A 17,554-nucleotide genomic window follows, 5' to 3' on the forward strand; every position below is an offset into this window, starting at 1 on the left:
CTCGATCAACAAGTATAGGCCAAATACACTTAGACTTTTCTGTCAGTATAAGTCATGTATACTTAAGTGCAATTTGAAGTATATTTCTGAGAAGTACACAAAAAATAGACAGAGTATACTTTCCTATTTTTAGTTTAAAAGAAGTATACTAATAGCACACTTGAATAAACTTATTTTTCGTAAGAGGATCTGCTGTACAGCCGAAACAAACTGTTGCATTATTTTCCAGTTATCACAGTAAAGCTGCTTTGAAACAATCTATAATGTAAATAGTGCTTTATAAATAAAGGTGACTTGATTGTGTAGGCCTGGTTCAGTAAATGAAACACAATATTGTAGCTACTTCAGAGCCCATCTTTACTTTCATACCAAAAATGGCACATGTAAAGTTCTCCAGTTAAAGTTCACAGTGGGTTGGAGTTCATTGAATCAACTTTGATTAGAGAACTTTATTTCACAACTTTGATTGGAGAAGTTTGTGGCCTGGTGAAGGTTCAGTTTTGACATGCATCATTTGCCAATCCAATTCCCCTTTTCTCGAAAGCATCTATGGTCACAAGTTCTGTCATTATCCGCAACGAGTTCAACGAGTGTGTGTTTCCCGAAACCATCGTTCCAACGAACATTCGCAAACAGCATTGCAGAGTCGTGTGTTTGGAACGACAGACCTGTGGTTAGAAACCGTTTTTTGTGTGCATGACATGCGGACTCAATAAATCCTTATATTGAGCAAAATAAACAAGATTGCATTCAGTACAATTTATATCTTTTATTTACAATACATACAAATGTCAATTGCTTTATTGAATCTGGAAATAAACCAAAATTTGCTTTATTAAATAATAATAATTATTTATTAATAATAATAATATTAACTGAGAAAAATGAGAATTAGTCCTCAGATGCCATGTCTGTAATTTATAGCAAAAACCTGGCATTAATTCGATCTCAAACGGATTAATCAAAATAAGTTTACTCCACCACCTGCATGACATCATTAACCAATGTGATCAAATCGTTAGCAGTCGTGGGCTAACGGTTAGCGAGTTGGACTGGTAACTCAAAGGTTGCTGGTTTGCAGGGGCGTCACTAGGATTGAGGCTCAGGCCAATGAGGCTCAGATGAACACACACACACACACACACACCTTGTCCTCTGTTTCTGACATGCTCTCTGCTCGGCGCCGCTGCGGATTGAAGATGAAGAACGTGCTGAATCTGATTATAACAAGACTGAAGCGAACACAAATTTGTGTAGCCTACATTAATCACACATTTTTAGGGGGGCTAGGCAGAAGTTTAGGGGAACCCCCCCTAAAAAGGGCCTAGCGACGCCCCTGCTGGTTTGATACCAGTACTGGTAGGAAATGACTGAGCAAGGCACCTAACCCCCAATCTCTCCCCGGGCGCCACAGCATAAAGGCTGCCCACTGCTCCGGGTGTGTGCGTCATGGTTTGCAGTGTGTGTGTGTGTGTGTGTTCACTACTCACTACTCTGCTCCTAATGTGTGTCCAATAACTTGTATGGTTTGAATGCAGAGGACAAATTCTGAGTAAGGGTTACCATACTTGGCCTTCACGTCAACTTAAACTAACCGACAATACGATTTCTTCAGACCCTGATCAATCTTGTCTATCTGCAATTTTCTAGTAATTCTGAAGACCTTGATTAGCTTGTTCAGGTGTGTTTGATTAGGGCCGGCACTAAACTCTGCAGGGCAGTGGCTCTCTAGGACCAGATTTGAGGAACCCTGCCATAGAGAATGTGAAGCTGACATCACGCAGTGTTGACTTCTGGGTAATGAACTGTTTTGTTTGGACAGCATATTAGTGGGATCGTGCTGCCTTTTTGCTAAAGTGAGATAAAGGGATAGTTCACACAAAAATTAAAATTCTGTCGGCCATATCCAGATCTGATGAAGGACCATCGCATGGACACGACGACAACGCATCCCTGAAGTGCCAGACTCATCAACCCTGTGAAGGCCTCATGGACACCTCAACAAACTCGTCTCCATACCGGCATGATGACTCTGACCCCCAACCAGATGAACTGGATAAATATTGTGAAAGTTCTGATCCCATCTGACTTCTGACCTGACTTTTTGTTCCTCGCCACTGTCGACTCTTCACCTTTAGTCGCCATTGGCTTTTGGATTGCTTAGTTGGGGACATTTAATTTTATATTTAACAATACTAATACACCATTATTTTCCTGTTATCTCTGTAAAGCTGCTTTGAAACAATCTGTATTGTAAAAAGCGCTATATAAATAAAGTTGACTTGACTTGTTTTGTTCCAAACCTGAATGAGGGGCTGTTTACACGACACCATTTTACAACTAAAAACGTAAAACTTTTGATGCGTTCTTGCTGTTCGTTTACACGACAACTGCGTTTTGGGTGTATGAAAACACTAAGTTTTGAAAACGGGTTTCAAAGTGCAAGTTTTTGACGTTTTCGTGGATAAGTGTGAATGGGGATCGTGTTGACAATGGTGTCATCTGTACGTGGAAAACTCAAAGGAAAAACTTCTCAGTTTTAAGCATAATTGTTGTCGTGTAAATGTAGGCTACTCTTAGTTTCTTTCTGCTGAACATAAAATAACCAGACAGTTGACGGCACCCATTGACTTCCATAGTATTTTTTTACATAGTCAATGGGTGCCGTCAACTGTCTGTTTCCCAACATTCTTCAAAATATCTTCTCAGTGAGCGTTTAGTCTACTCAATTGCTTAGGCCTACTCATGACATGAAGTGGTAAAGTATGTCTAATATGCTGGATCTTTTATTGAAAGTAGCATATTTTACCTGTTGAGACATGCCTTCACAAGCTCCCGTCAGAGCTGTTTGTGACGTTAAAAAAACGAGAATTGTCTGCTTCTCACTCAAATCTATTGTATAACTTCAGCAGACATGGAATATATTGCAAGGAGCTTTTCTCACTGCCTAAAAGTCCCCGCCTCCATTAATAGACAACAAATAAACATTACATTCTTGTTCATCTGTTATTCTCTAAAATCAAACATCATCAGAGCCAATCTCAACAAGAAGACGCCTCAAAGTTTGTACTTCCCCACACAATCATGTTTGAAGTCAGTCAACAACAGCCCTTTGTTCAAATCAAGACAGCATTATATATATATGTATATATATATATATGAAAAACATTATACCAAATGGTGCTAACAATGACAAACATGGAATGCATTGTCATGAAGGATATTAAAATAATAGTTTTCTTGTTATTAGTTCCCAATACTCGCACTAGATTCTCATTTGTACATCCTTCTTACTTCTGGGAAAGTAGAGTTGGCAGTAAACACACACACATTCACACACTGACATTCAAACCACAATTAACACGTTCTCGGCCAAAGAGCTAACCCAAGTCCGCTTTCACATTTTTTTTCTGTGCAAGAGAACAATGTGGCATCTGATACCAAACTTTGTAGGCATGAAAATGTCATGTCAGGTCACTTACGGGAAGTAATTAAACCAAAAAATTAGAGCAGGCGAGAAATCTGAAGTAAAATCTGCTGGGAAATGTTAAGAATTGCCAAGATTCTTCTCTATTCATGCAGGTGTGAAAACATGCAGATATATCGTCTGCTGTTTCCAGTGGTTTTCATCCTTCAGTGCAATTGGCCACAAATCTACATAGGTGAGGTTCCAAAGAAAGACAACCACAAAGGCCTCAATACAGAAATACACAACAGCTAAAAACTAGGCTGCTTTGTAGACATCAGCCAAGCAAATATAAAAGTGAAAGAGAGACACTGAAATGATTTTATTTCAGTCACTTTGCTAACATTGACTGAGCCAGGGTAAATGTTTAAGGGTTGGATAGTTAAATATTTGAACGTTGAATTATTTGGACAAGAGTTTTTAATCAGCCCACATGATTTCGGTGACCTTAACTGTCACCCAACTTTCTGAGCATAGATGTGAAAATCCAATCTGAAATGCTTGTAATTTATAAATGCTTTGGTATACAGACCTAATGTTGGTCTCTTTTTGAAGAACACAGCAGATGATTGCTAAAGTAAAAGCACTTCAAAATAGGAAAGTTTAAGTTTACTGTAAAACAAATGTATTGGACATGTAAACAAATGTAATATTAAACATTTTCTATTTTAAACAAAATATATATTTTACAAAATAATTTTTACTCTTTAAAATCAAAGCCATTTGTCTAACCAAGGTGTCTTCCAAATGTAAAGTTAATATCACAAAAATGTAAGTTCCTATGAGATTTTGTTTAGGCGTAATACCAAAAATGCGCCCATGTTTAATTTAATTAATTTGATGCGTTAACAAATTAATACATTTATGTCACAATATCACTTCGATCACAAAACAGTCACCAAATGTGGAGTCTCAGACCTTTCCCGACGATATGTGTTTTGTCAAGATTAGATAGTTTTGATTGTAAAATAATTTAATAATATGAAACATGACACCACTCACTAGGGGGAGGAGCCTGCTAAAATTATTTAAAGTACTGTTCCAATTGTAATGCAATGTCCAATTTCCAAACGAATGAATGTGGAGTTTTTAAGCTTTCAAATGATGTATAATTTACAGTATGATGATTACTAAAACGTATGATGGGAAGAAAAAGGCAATAAAACAGCGCCAAGCGGGAGGATGACAGTTAAGGGGTTACTGACAAACAAGCATTGACAAATAAACACAGAAAAATCCAATGGGTTTTTAATGGGGTCAGCGGTGGGCAGAGATGTTTCAGTGGTGAGACCGACTAACAGTTCACAGACTGCTTTCACATGAGTAATCTGCTTATGAAGCTACAAAGACAAAATAAGACAAGAATAAAAGCAAATAGAGCAAAACATGAAGGAATTCTTAGGGTTAAAGTCAATCAACAGCATTTGTGAGAATGTTGTTTACCATAAAAAATTATTTTGACTTATCCTTTATTTATTTTTGTGTTTTTAGCTGTAAAGCTGTTTAAGTAATCATTTCTACAGTGCTTTACCCAGTGTGTGTTAACAAGCACATGTTGTGACTAAACTATTGAAACAGCGAGTATTTTAACATTTATTGAATGGCCCAATTCACTTCCATTATACAGTACTGTTTAATACCCCAATGTAACCAAGATTTTATTTTTTAAGGAGGGACTTTATTTTGTAGTAATCAACTTAACGCCACAAATGCTGAGCTAAACTTGTACCGAACCTGGGAAATTCCTTGAGGTTTATATAAAAACCAAATGGTTAATGATTCAAGCAGCTTTGGTTTGATCAGCACTAAGGCCGCGTGTCCACCAAAGTGTTTTTAGCCAGCTGAAAACGCTAGGCGCTCTGCTGAAAACGCTTAGCTATGGGCGATTGAGAGCGTTTTGGCAGCTTAGCATTTTTTTTTCAGTTGAGACACTTTGCTTGTTATGATACGGAATATCCGCGAAAGTGTTACATCTCATTTCACACATATGTTGTTTCTGTGTTGATTCTATATTAAAATGTCGATACAATGTAACGTACTTTCTCTGGCTCTTGTTTTAAATTATTTTGTTTTCGTTATTATGCTTGTTGACGTTGAACAAGCAGAATGTGGCGGTTGGTCGGTGTGATATTTGTCCCGCCCCTCCTCCACTGTGATTGGACGGTTGGGTAAAAAGTGACAGTGTTAAGCGCTGCGTTTTACCCCAAAGTTGAACATTCTTCAAATCTCGGCGACCGGTAAAAAACGCCGGGCGCTCTTCGCTTTAGCGTGTAAAAAACGCTCAGCGCCTCGTTAGCTCATGGCGTTTAAAAAACACGGCGCTCCCATTGAAAACAATTGGAAAAATACGCCAGCTGCATGAAAAAATGCTTTGGTGGACACAATACCACCTTTTTTTTTACAAAAAAAGTTTCAATGGTAACATTATATTTTACATAATTTAACTTCAGAAGTTTCGGTTACACTTTATTTTAAAGTCCCCTTGCGGGTACTTTAAGTATTTTCTCCTAAAACTGCAGTGAACCAAAGACAGTCTCAAAAAAATGGTTTGAAATCGCTGATGTTTCTGACGTCACACACTACCTTGAAACCAATCAGATCAACGTGTGATCGTCAACGAGTGGATCTCTGAGCTGAGTGAGTGAGTGGAGGCGGGGCTCATTTACATATTCATAGAACCGCGTATGCTAAATGAGGCAAGGGTGTCGAGTTACATTCAAGCTATTTTAAGGCATCAATAATATTTTTTCAAGGACAAAACCTTTAAATATGTCATTTTGGTGATCAAAGATGAGTTTTAAGGGATACAATTATTGACTAAAGGGAGACTTTTAGGTGTCAATGTTACAGTGTAATTATGCATTTAAGTACTGAGTAACATTAATGAATTACACGTACTTACTTTAGGGTAAGGATTAGGGTTTGGTTTAGGGTTAGTTGCATGTGAATACATGTAACATGTAAAAAGAACACTGTAAAATAAAGTGTTACCAAAATTTCTTATTTATGTGAATGTCTGAAATGTTTAGAGTTTAAATATGAGTCCTCAAACAAACATTGTAACCAGCACTTAAGAGTATCAGTAACATTTGGCATCATCACATTACATTATGAGTTGTACATTAGATAAAATCATAAGTATTACAAAGAGAAGTATACAAACAAGAAAACTCCAAGTGTACACACTAACAAGAGGCCGAGATTGAGGACAAATTTGGTTTTTGGAGGTTCTTTGAGCATTTCAGTTACACTCCTGATTTCATCCCCAAAAGTTGAATCCGCTTCCTCTGAGCTTTTACTAAAACCACAGAACCAATCCAAACATTTCACACATCGTGTCCTAACTCTTCCTGCATGTTTGTTGGTGTGTTGAGACTCCAAGTGGCCATTTGGAAGTATTTCAGGGCTTGTTTGAACAACCTGAGATGATGGTTTCATTTCCACTTCATCCAATGTCTTCTCTTTTTTAGTTTCTTCTGAAAGCTGATGAAGTTTGCCATCGTCTCCCTTCTCTTTTATGTGTGCATCTGTGTGTGTATTCCTGTTGCGTAGTCCCCACAAAGTAGTCGTAGCAATTTGTTCCTTGCTTGGTGGATTTGTGCAAAGACTGACGACTACCATCACAAGCCCTGAAACCCAAAACAACACAGCCGCCACATACATGAAATGAATATCCTTGATGAAGGATGGACGGTTATCAGTTGTGTCGCAGTCCGGCTCTCTGTAGACAAAGGCAAGAATTAGTCTTGTGGCTCCAAGTAAGAAGCCCACAATGCCACCCCAGAATGCACCAGTTTCATTGCAACGTTTCCAGAGGATGCCGAGCAGGAAAAGTGCAGCAACTGGTGGCGTAAGATAATCAGAAACCTCCTGAATGTAGAGGAACATCTGACCACCTTGCAATTCAATGACGAATGGGACCCAAGCTATGCTAACGGCCACTATGAAGATCACAAACAAGCGTCCCACCATCATGAGCTCTTTGGAGGAAGCTTGACGACGTACCATCTTATAGATATCAAGGGTAAAGATAGTACTGGCGCTGTTAAAGATCGAGTCTAGGTCGCTCATGAGAGCGGCGAGCATCACAGCCATCATCAAGCCTCGTAATCCTACGGGCATCACGTTCATGACGAGACGAGGATATGCGGTGTTTGTGCAACCAGCTTTGCTGTTGCAAACTTGCATGCAATGCTCTGGACTGATGCAAGCAAGCTCATCAGCAAAAAGCACACGTGAGATCATCCCTGGAATCACTATGATAAACATCGGGAGGACTTTTAGGACGCCGGCCATCAAAGTCGACCCTTTAGCGTGGGCAATATTACGGGCTGCAAGGACTCTCTGAACTATGACCTGATCGGCACACCAGTACCAGATCGAGGCTGGAGTCTGGCCTAGAAGAAAAGCAGGCCACGGCAAGTCTTTGTCCATAGGACCTCTTAAAATCTTGAACGAATCTGGTTTGGGAAGGACATGGCAGGAATTTGTGTAAGTAACGTTACTTTTTAGCTCGATGGCAGTGATGTTGGGAATGGCGTTCATGTACCTGGAGTGCAAACCCTCGAGACCTCCAACCTTAGCTAAACTAATACCCATCAGGCACAAAGCGCCTGATATCATGAGGAATGCCTGCAGGGTGTCCGTGTAGATGACAGCCGCCAGTCCGCCAGTGACTGTGAGAAGAGCAGTCATGGTGATAAGCAGGATTACGGACACGTAGAGGTTCCAGCCCAGAGATTCCTGGATGAAAAGCGCTCCGGAGTAAAGATCCACGGAGAGCTTGGTGAAAATGTAGAGGAGGAGAGTTAGGCATGCGAAGAAAACCTTCAGCCGCTTCCCACCGAATCTTTTGGAGAGGTACTCCGGCATGGTGTACACACCTGAGTGGATGTAAACCGGTATAAAGACCCAGCCCAGGAGCTGTAGGAGTAAAATCGCATTAAACTCCCAAGCAGCGACGGCCAAACCGCTTGCAGCTCCTGAGCCGGCGAGGCCGATGAAGTGCTCGCTGCCGATGTTACTGACGAACAGCGATGCACCGATCATCATCCAGTTCATGGAACGGCCGGCGAGGAAGTATCCGCTTACGGTTCCTCGATTTCCCCTCCACATCGCAAAAAAGCCAAAGCAGAGGACAAGAACGAAGTACATGGCAACGACAGCGATATCTGCTGCTTCCATTGTTGATGCCATTTTTTATTTGTTGATGGATCAAGCCATACGATTCGGTGGGCCACATGTAGCAAATAAATCTAAAAGAGAGACAAAAAAGCAAACATGGTACAGATCAGGAAATAAAAGTACAACTTTTCAGTATTTTAGTTGAATGTCTACAGACAGCGTTAAACTTTATGAAATACTGTCCTTTTCATTTGTTACTGTACTTGGATTATTCCCTTTACATTTTTTTTTGTGAGCTAACATTAACTACAGCTAAAAATATTCTTGATATTTTTAAAGTCCCCCTGTGGTGAAAATCTAATTTTTAATGTTGTTTATGTGTCTATGGTGTGTTTTAATATGCTTTAAGACAAACCATGTGCAAACTCATTTGCATATTCATAGAACTATTTTAAGCATTCAAGCTATTTTTAAGGGAAAAACTGCTTTCCCAGTTCTCAAAAATTTTTGAGAAATTATTTGAGCGAAGGCTTGATAATTTTATAGATAAACATAAGCTATTGAGTGAACATCAGTATGGCTTCAGAGCAAATAGGTCGACCTCAATGGCAGTGATGGAACTGGTAGAAGAGATTTCCACTTCTATGGATGATAATGAATATACTGTGGGGGTGTTCCTAGATTTAAAAAAGCTTTTGACACTACTGATCACAGTTTATTAATGAGGAAATTGGAGAGGTATGGCATAAGAGGAAAAGCCTTCTCTTGTTTAAGAAATTACCTTGAGGATAGATATCAGTTTGTACAAATAAATAATATTAAATCTGATCTAATGAAAGTTACTTGCGATGTTCCACAAGGTTCGGTGTTAGGTCCCAAATTGTTTGTATTGTATATAGATGATATTTGTAAAGTGTCTAAAATATTAAAAATGGTATTGTTTGCTGATGACACAAATTTATACTGTTCAGGAAAAAAAATTGGATCAATTTCTGAATACAGTTGAAATTGAATTGATGGTCTTAAAAAGATGGTTTGATGATAATCGACTTCCATTGAATTTATGTAAAACAATGTTCATAATATTTAGCAGTCGACAAAGTAATAACAAATAATGAATAAATAGAAAGAATATATGAATATACATTTTTGGGTGTTATAATAGATCATAAATTATCCTAGAAATCACATATAAATAATTTAAAAACAAAAATGTCTAAATCCATTGCAATATTAAATAGAATAAAACATATTTGAATGTAAAATTATTATATATATATTGTATTGTTCGCTCATAGTTCCATATATTACTTATTGTGTGGAGGTGTGGGGTCATACATATAAAACTAATACAAATTCAATATATATGTTGCAAAAGAAAGCAATAAGGATTGTAAAACGGGCTGACTATTATGAACCAACAAATATATTATTTATTAATATATTATTAATATATATTAATATATACTAAGAGGTATGTATATGTTTAAAAAAGTAAGAGCAAGAACTAATACAAAAAATAGATGTACAGGTCCTTCAAAAAAAATTAGCACATTGTGATAAAGTTCATTATTTTCCATAATGTAATGATAAAAATTAAACTTTCATATATTTTAGATTCATTGCACACCAACTGAAATATTTCAGGTCTTTTATTGTTTTAATACTGATGATTTTGGCATACAGCTCATGAAAACCCAAAATTCGTATCTCAAAAAATTAGCATATCATGAAAAGGGTCTCTAAACGAGCTATTAACCTAATCATCTGAATCAACTAATTAACTCTAAACACCTGCAAAAGATTCCTGAGGCTTTTAAAAACTCCCAGCCTGTTTCATTACTCAAAACCGCAATCATGGGTAAGACTGCCGACCTGACTGCTGTCCAGAAGGCCATCATTGACACCCTCAAGCAAGAGGGTAAGACACAGAAAGAAATTTCTGAACAAATACAGTATATTAACACTCACACATATAAATTAACTATATTACAATATAATAGTTGTGCTACAACAAATAAAACATCATTGATAATCAAGACAAACATGTAGCATAACCTACTCTGATGTATTACCGTCACCAAAATAGCACTTTCCATGTGAAAACATTTCCACCACTTGTTTTGAAGAGGAAAATGTTATCTCATGTCATGTTCCTGTTGCTGTGGTGTAATCATTCGTGGGTTAGGTTATCTCTCCTGGTTATCTGGTTCATGTTAGCACTCACAGATAGTATGCTGAACATGAAGAGATCGTTATAAAAACAGTTAGATGATGTTGTCTCTAATGACAGTCCCTTTAAAAGGTTTACTGACAATGACAAAATACCATAGTGACTGACTACTACCTGTAAATTGATATGGGATCTTGTTTAAACAGTGCTCAAAAAACCTTCTCTTTGTATTACATAGATAGTGATTTTATTGTTTCATAATAATGCAGTAGCCTATAGTTAAGTCTGTCTGTTTAGATTATCAGCAACTCAGAAAAATTAAAGCACACTATCAAAAAAAGCCATGTACTATTCTTTGATTACCATGTCAACCTCATGAAATAGGATATAATATATGTCATATTATCGTTGATATTTTATTATAAACAATACAGTAAATAGTCTTGCTCTGTATAGCCTACTTAAAAAAAAGTCACATTTTTTTGGACATGCACCGAAACATGAAACCCCAAAGTTTAAGTATACCGCTACATTTATATGTATATATTCAGTAGTCAACATTTGAAGTTGATCAAAACCTTTCATCAAAGTTATACATGAATTTTGAATCTTGTCTTAGGACAACTTTTTTTGATCCACTTCAAATGTTGACTATATATATAATGTTTAATTCACATCAATAATAGTAGTATACTGGCCAAAAGTCTGGACACTACTATTTTTAATGTTTTTAAAGAAGCCTTTTATGCTCATCAAGGCTGCATTTATTTGATCTAAAATACGGAAGAAAAAAGAGAAAAGAAGAAAACCAATAATATTGTGAAATATTACTACAATTTGAAAGAATTGTTTTCTATTATAATATACTTTATACTATTATAATATACTAACCTTTGGATACTTTTTTCAGGATTCCTAATTAAAAAAAAGGACAGCATCTTAAAATATAAATATTTTGTACCAATATAGGCTACACTACTGTTTATTTGTGAAAATGATGCGTGAGAACTGAGATAAAAATTAAAATCAAATCAAAATCAAATCAAAACCTCAGCAAGGGTGTCAAGTTACATTCAAGCTATTTTAAGTCATGAAGATTTTTTTTTTTTACAAGGGAAAAAAACTTTAAATATTTAATTTTGGTGACCAAAGATTAGTTTTAAGGGATACAATTATTGACTACAGGGGGACTTTTATACAAAAAAATGTTATTTGTTTTTGGGAAGAACAAAAGTTTAAAAGCAAAAGAATAATTCACCCTAAAAAAGTGAAAATTCTTCCTTTTTTATTGCATGCTCTGCAACACATAATATGTTCTGAAGAAATGTAAATATGCAAAACATCTTCTTTTGGAGAAATAAGTATAAATTTTTTTTTTTTTAAATCTGTTTTGTGAAATAACCTCAAACTTAATTTTTTTTAGGTGTTTGTGGATGCTGTTGATGTCAATCAACTAACTTAGAACAACTTAAAGGGATAGTTCACCCAAAAATTTAAATTCTGTCAGTATTTACTCTCCCTCATGTTGTTCAACCCCGTAAGACCTTCGTTCATCTTCGGAACACGAATTAAGATATTTTTGATTAAATCTGAGAGCTGGATCACTCCTCCATAGGCTTCTAAGGGATTGACACTTGTTCCCCGAAAAGTTATTAAAGACATCGTTAAAATAGTCCAAGTGACTACAGTGGCTCAATCTTAAGTTTATCAAGCAACGAGAATACTTTTTGTGCGAATACCCCCCAAAAATAACGGGGGGCTTTATTTCAACACGCATCACACACACACATGACCAGCGTCGGCCAATAGTGAGCCTACGTGTGACGTACAACACAGAAGCGCTGCGCTGTTACACTAGTGAACTCACTCGAGCCCACAGAGAAGGAAATGAAGAGTCGAAATAAAGCCGTTATTTTTGTTTTTTTGCGCACAAAAAGTATTATCGTCGCTTGATAAACTTAAGATTGAGCCACTGTAGTCACTTGGAAAATCCAAAATCCAAAATATCTTAATTCGTGTTCAGAAGATGAACGAAGGTCTTACGGGGTTGAACAACATGAGGGAGAGTAATTACTGACAGAATTTTTATTTTTGGGTGAACTATCCCTTTAAGGAGAACTGACTTCAAACATCCACTAAAAATCCCCACATGCTTAATGAAATTGAGCAAAAATGAAACAAATATCTAGTTCAGTCATGAAACTCTAGAGGGCGTGTACACTTAAGTTACACATGTAAGTTAAAACCGTATTGTTTTTAAAAAATCTATACTCTGCATGTGGAAGAAAAATTCGAAGCCACTATTCAAGGTTTTTTTTTGTGAACAATTTTTAAAAAATTTTATTTAGTTTCATACTCAAAAGCTAGAATTAACAGGCCACATGTGCAAAAGTACATTATACAAAACCTCATTCCCTCACTCGCTCAACCCAAAAAAAAACTATGTACACACACACACACACACACACACACACACAAATACAAACAAAATTAACACAATTCTACATTTATCAAACCCCGCTCCCCCCTCCCTACTGAGTGATCTCCCTCCCCCTCCAGGCAAGTAATTTAGTAACTTGAAGAGCTTCCGACCAAGATCTTATGGTCTTGTCCTTAGCGCCGTGAGACCGTGCCACAGAGAGCTCTAAAGTAAAAATATCCCACAGCAAGTTCCACCAATGATATAGTGAAAGAATATGTGGTGGTTTCCACCGTATAACCAGGATTTTCTTTGCAGCAGTTAGGCCAGAAAGCCAAATTCTATTTTCATGCACAGACATCGGAACTCGAAAGTTATCATTTAACAAACATAATACAGGACAACAAGGAATCTCTTTACTGAGGATTTCCGATAAAGATTTTAATTATCCCAGGTAGTTTTCCAAGCTATTATAGGGGAAATTAAGCTATAATCAATTTGCCAAATTGTTTGAATTGGAATTGGTTTATAAGAACTTTGCATTATTTGAGAATACATTGTGGATACAATTCCCTTAGTATTTACGTTGTACAGTTGATTCAGGCCCGGCGTTCAGGCCCCCCCTGTGATGACCTCAAGCCCCCCTAGCGGTGATCTGAATGATGATTATGTGACTGAGCGTTCGTGCAGGGTTTTTCTAAACACTTATGAATAAGATAACTATAAACGAGAACCGTCTGAACTGTTCTCGACTTTACCCCTTTTGTACACTGCACACGTCTGCAGTGCATTATGGCTCCGACAAGATTTTATTCCGTCCTCCACGCGGTGCCAACTCACACCAGTAGCATTTCAGAAGCAACGCGACTGGATGCGCGAGACCATGTGATTTGCCTGTCCGATGTGATTTTTCTTGATTTTTGGGTTTCTATCTTACAGTCTATGGTTTCTACCAAGGATATATTGGTGTGCAATACAATACACCTTACAGGGTGTTTATTTTAAAATTTACAGTGTTTTTTTACTTTTATTTTGTATTTATGGTGCCGCTTCTGGGATGCTTCTGAAACGTCGCGTTTGGTGTAAACACAAGCATTGACTAGAGTGGGCGCGATGAGCTCCGGTAGCCGTGTCGCAGCCGTAGCGCGCCGCAGACTAGTGTTAACTAATTTAACACAAAATAATTCTGTTTTTTTTTCCAATATGGGGCACGAGAGAAACAGTACCCCCCCCCCCCCGCCACGCAAGCCCCGCTAAGAATTGTAAAAGCCGCCCCAAGTCGTTTGTCCTGGCGCCGGGACTGAGTTGATTTGTAAAATCATGTTCCGAAAGTTTAGAGTCCCACAGACTCCATATGCCTTTAGAGCAGAACGAAGCTGCAACTATATAAAAAAAAAGAAAATCCAGGTAAATTATAACTTTCTTTCAAATCTTGAAATGTACGGAGACCATTAGTGTTAAATAACTGTCCAAGTAAATAAATTCCATTATTCGTCCACATTGGGTAGGCCACTGTCCGACCACCCAACAGTAAATTATGATTATGAAATATTGGAGTATGATAATGCCACTTTTTTTTACAGTAAGTATTGTTAGTCGCAAGCTTCCAAATTAGTAAAAGATTAAAAATAATAGGACCAAAACGCGTTTTGGCTTGTTTTAATGGAACTTCTGCATAAATTAGATCTTGTAATCTATGCGGATGAACTAATTTCTCTTCCAAAGAACGCCAACAAACAGATTTTGTGGGGTCTATCCAAGATTTTATAGTGCGCAATACGAAACACCAATGATAGATTTTAAAATTTGGGACTCCCCAGCCTCCAGCTGATTTCTCTCTCTGAAGAGTTGTGAGTTTAATCTTTGGTCTTTTGTTATTCCAGATAAAACTGGTGATTAAACTATGTAAACTATCCCAATACTCAATCTGTGGACTCAGAGGCAGCATAGAGCTAACAAAATTTATTTGCGGTAACACCATCATTTTTATAACAGAAATCCTAGCATCAAAGGATATTGGCCTTGACATCCATTTCCCCAAATCTTTTTTGATTTTTTCCAAGACTTTTATATAGTTTTTACTGACTGTGGATTCTAAAGTTGGAAAAATGTCAATTCCTAAATATTTAAATTGGTTTACAATTGGGATCTTAATTTGAGTTAAAAGAGCTACTTAGGGGAAGGAGAGCAGACTTTTGCCAGTTTATTTTATATCCTGAGATACTACTGAAGTCTGAAAATAGCTTTTTACTAATTTTACTCATGAAAAGAAGCACTTCATCTGCATAAATTGATACATGGTGAGTGGTAGAGTTTATTATGATGGGTAAAATATTTGAAGATTGACGTACTTTTTGAGCAAAAGGTTCAAGAGATAAAATAAATAATAACGGAGACAGAGGGCATCCTTGGCGAGAACCTCTAGAAATTGTAAAATGTCAAGAACAAATTTTGCCAGATAACGCCATTGCACAAGGGTTGGCGTACAGAACTTTAATGTATTTAATAAATTGTTCACCAAGCCCCATATGATAATAAAGCCCAGAGATAATCCCATTCAAGTCGATCGAAAGCCTTTTCTGCGTCAAGCGTTAAAATTCTGCATGAGGTCAGAAGATCTGAGAACTTAGAGGTGAAATAGAGTATATGCAATAATCTTCTCATATTGTCTGAACTAAAACGACCTTTCACAAAGCCTGTTTGATCACAATCGATAAGATTCCCAAGATGTTTATTTAAACGCCGCGTTAATACTTTGGCATATATCTTCATATCAACATTTATTAATGATATAGGGCGATAACTAGCGCAATATATTGGGTCTTTACATTTTTTAAGAAGCAGAGATATTAATGCTGTATTTGTTTGCTCTAGAAAATAGCCTCTTCTAATAGATGTATTTATCATTTCCAGAAGCATGGGACCTAATTCAGACCAAAAAGTAATATAAATCTCAATGGGAATACCGTCTGGTCCAGGAGATTTTCCCAACTTCATTTCTTGTACTGAGTCCCATAATTCTTTTAAGGAAATATTTTCTCCTAAATCGACTGCTCGCGTTTCGGATAGTTTCTTTATATTTACATCGATAAGGAAATTCTCAAATCTCTCTTTATTAAATATCATATCAGACTATTCAAGTTTTGATTGTCAGAACTTTCCTCCACTCTGCACGTGGAAAGACACAGATATAGTATTTCTGGAAATATAGATACATTTGAAGCATCTCGGAGGCCTCTTTTCAATCACTCGTTAAAAATCAATAATGATGAAGCTATTTAAAATGTATTTCTATTCATTTTTTTATTTTTTTATTAGGTTTTTATTGTTATTTCCGTTGACTTCTGTCTTCAATGTAAAGATACCTATGTATATCTCATGTGCTCAAGTTGCAATCTCACCTGGTCTATAATGTCTCACTAGGCAAAAATCTGTTAACCTAATCAAAAATCCTTGCCTGTGCCTGGTGATGTGGGTATCTGGAAACTTCAATCCAACTGCAGGAGTGTGTGTGTGTGTGTGTGTGTGTGTGTGTGTGTGTGTGTGTGTGTGTGTGTGTGTGTGTGTGTGTGTGTTGGTCCTGTCCTGTCCTGTGATTGTATTGTCTATTTGTCTGAAAATCTGAAAATGCTACAATAAATCTAATTTTAAACAAATCGTAATGTTTTAAATAATGTAAAAAATCATAAAATAATAATAATAATAATATCATCTATGAAAAGTTAATGTCCATGTTAGTTGTCATCTACCATCAAACCAGATGTTTATTTAAAAGTTAACCATCGTTATTTAAATGCACAATTTAACGTTAAATCAGTTAGCCTATAGCCTACTTGATAAGCACTAAGGAACACCGTTTACAATAGCCTAATAATAAAAAATAAAAACACATGGAAAACTAGCTGAAATTATCGTCACAGTTCATAAACAGTCTTACAGAGATCGATGAAATCAAAAACTCAGACATACTTACCAGCGATGCTGTCAGTGCACTTGAACCGGCGTGTGAGGAGGAAAGCGTTTATCTCCCCCATCCACTCACTCCCCCGCGCTCGCCCGCGCCTATGACGTCATCGAACCCGCGCATCCGTTCAGCCCGAGCCCACCCGCGGGTAGTGATGTGATGTGGTACAGTTTTGTCATCAGAGACTCTAGTTCTCCCCTCCACGCCAGGTACATTACTAGGGTACTCAGGCACATGCAGAGGTGGGGGGCTTTGGGTGCTCAAGCCCCTGCACTTTTTCAAAATTAATCGCCCTTCTCAAACAAATATCAATGATAATATTGTGGTCAATAAAACAAAATGCATTTGATTATAATTAACATGTGAATTTCGGCTACTTTAGTTTTGTACACATTGTCGTTTATTTTT

At 37.1% G+C, this 17,554-nt stretch overlaps 1 protein-coding gene across 1 annotated transcript; it reads right to left on the bottom strand.

Moving 5' to 3' along the window:
• Window positions 1-4,253: 4,253 nt before the first annotated feature.
• On the bottom strand, window positions 4,254-17,177 carry slc5a3a (solute carrier family 5 member 3a). The gene is made up of 2 exons (XM_077204945.1): window positions 17,156-17,177; window positions 4,254-8,721 (listed from the first exon to the last, which is right to left on the bottom strand). The coding sequence occupies exon 2, from the start codon at window positions 8,660-8,662 to the stop codon at window positions 6,608-6,610; it is 2,055 nt and encodes a 684-aa protein (XP_077061060.1). The 5' UTR covers window positions 8,663-8,721; window positions 17,156-17,177; the 3' UTR covers window positions 4,254-6,607.
• Window positions 17,178-17,554: the final 377 nt, after the last annotated feature.

The sequence above is a fragment of the Siphateles boraxobius genome, unplaced genomic scaffold (assembly GCF_051911475.1).
Source record: "Siphateles boraxobius isolate OS27281-9 unplaced genomic scaffold, OSU_SipBor_1 53, whole genome shotgun sequence".
Classification (NCBI taxonomy): domain Eukaryota; kingdom Metazoa; phylum Chordata; class Actinopteri; order Cypriniformes; family Leuciscidae; genus Siphateles; species Siphateles boraxobius.

Bases quoted from the DNA above. Each gene is read 5' to 3' on its own strand.
- slc5a3a (XM_077204945.1), bottom strand. From the start codon at position 8,662: ATGGCATCAACAATGGAAGCAGCAGATATCGCTGTCGTTGCCATGTAC.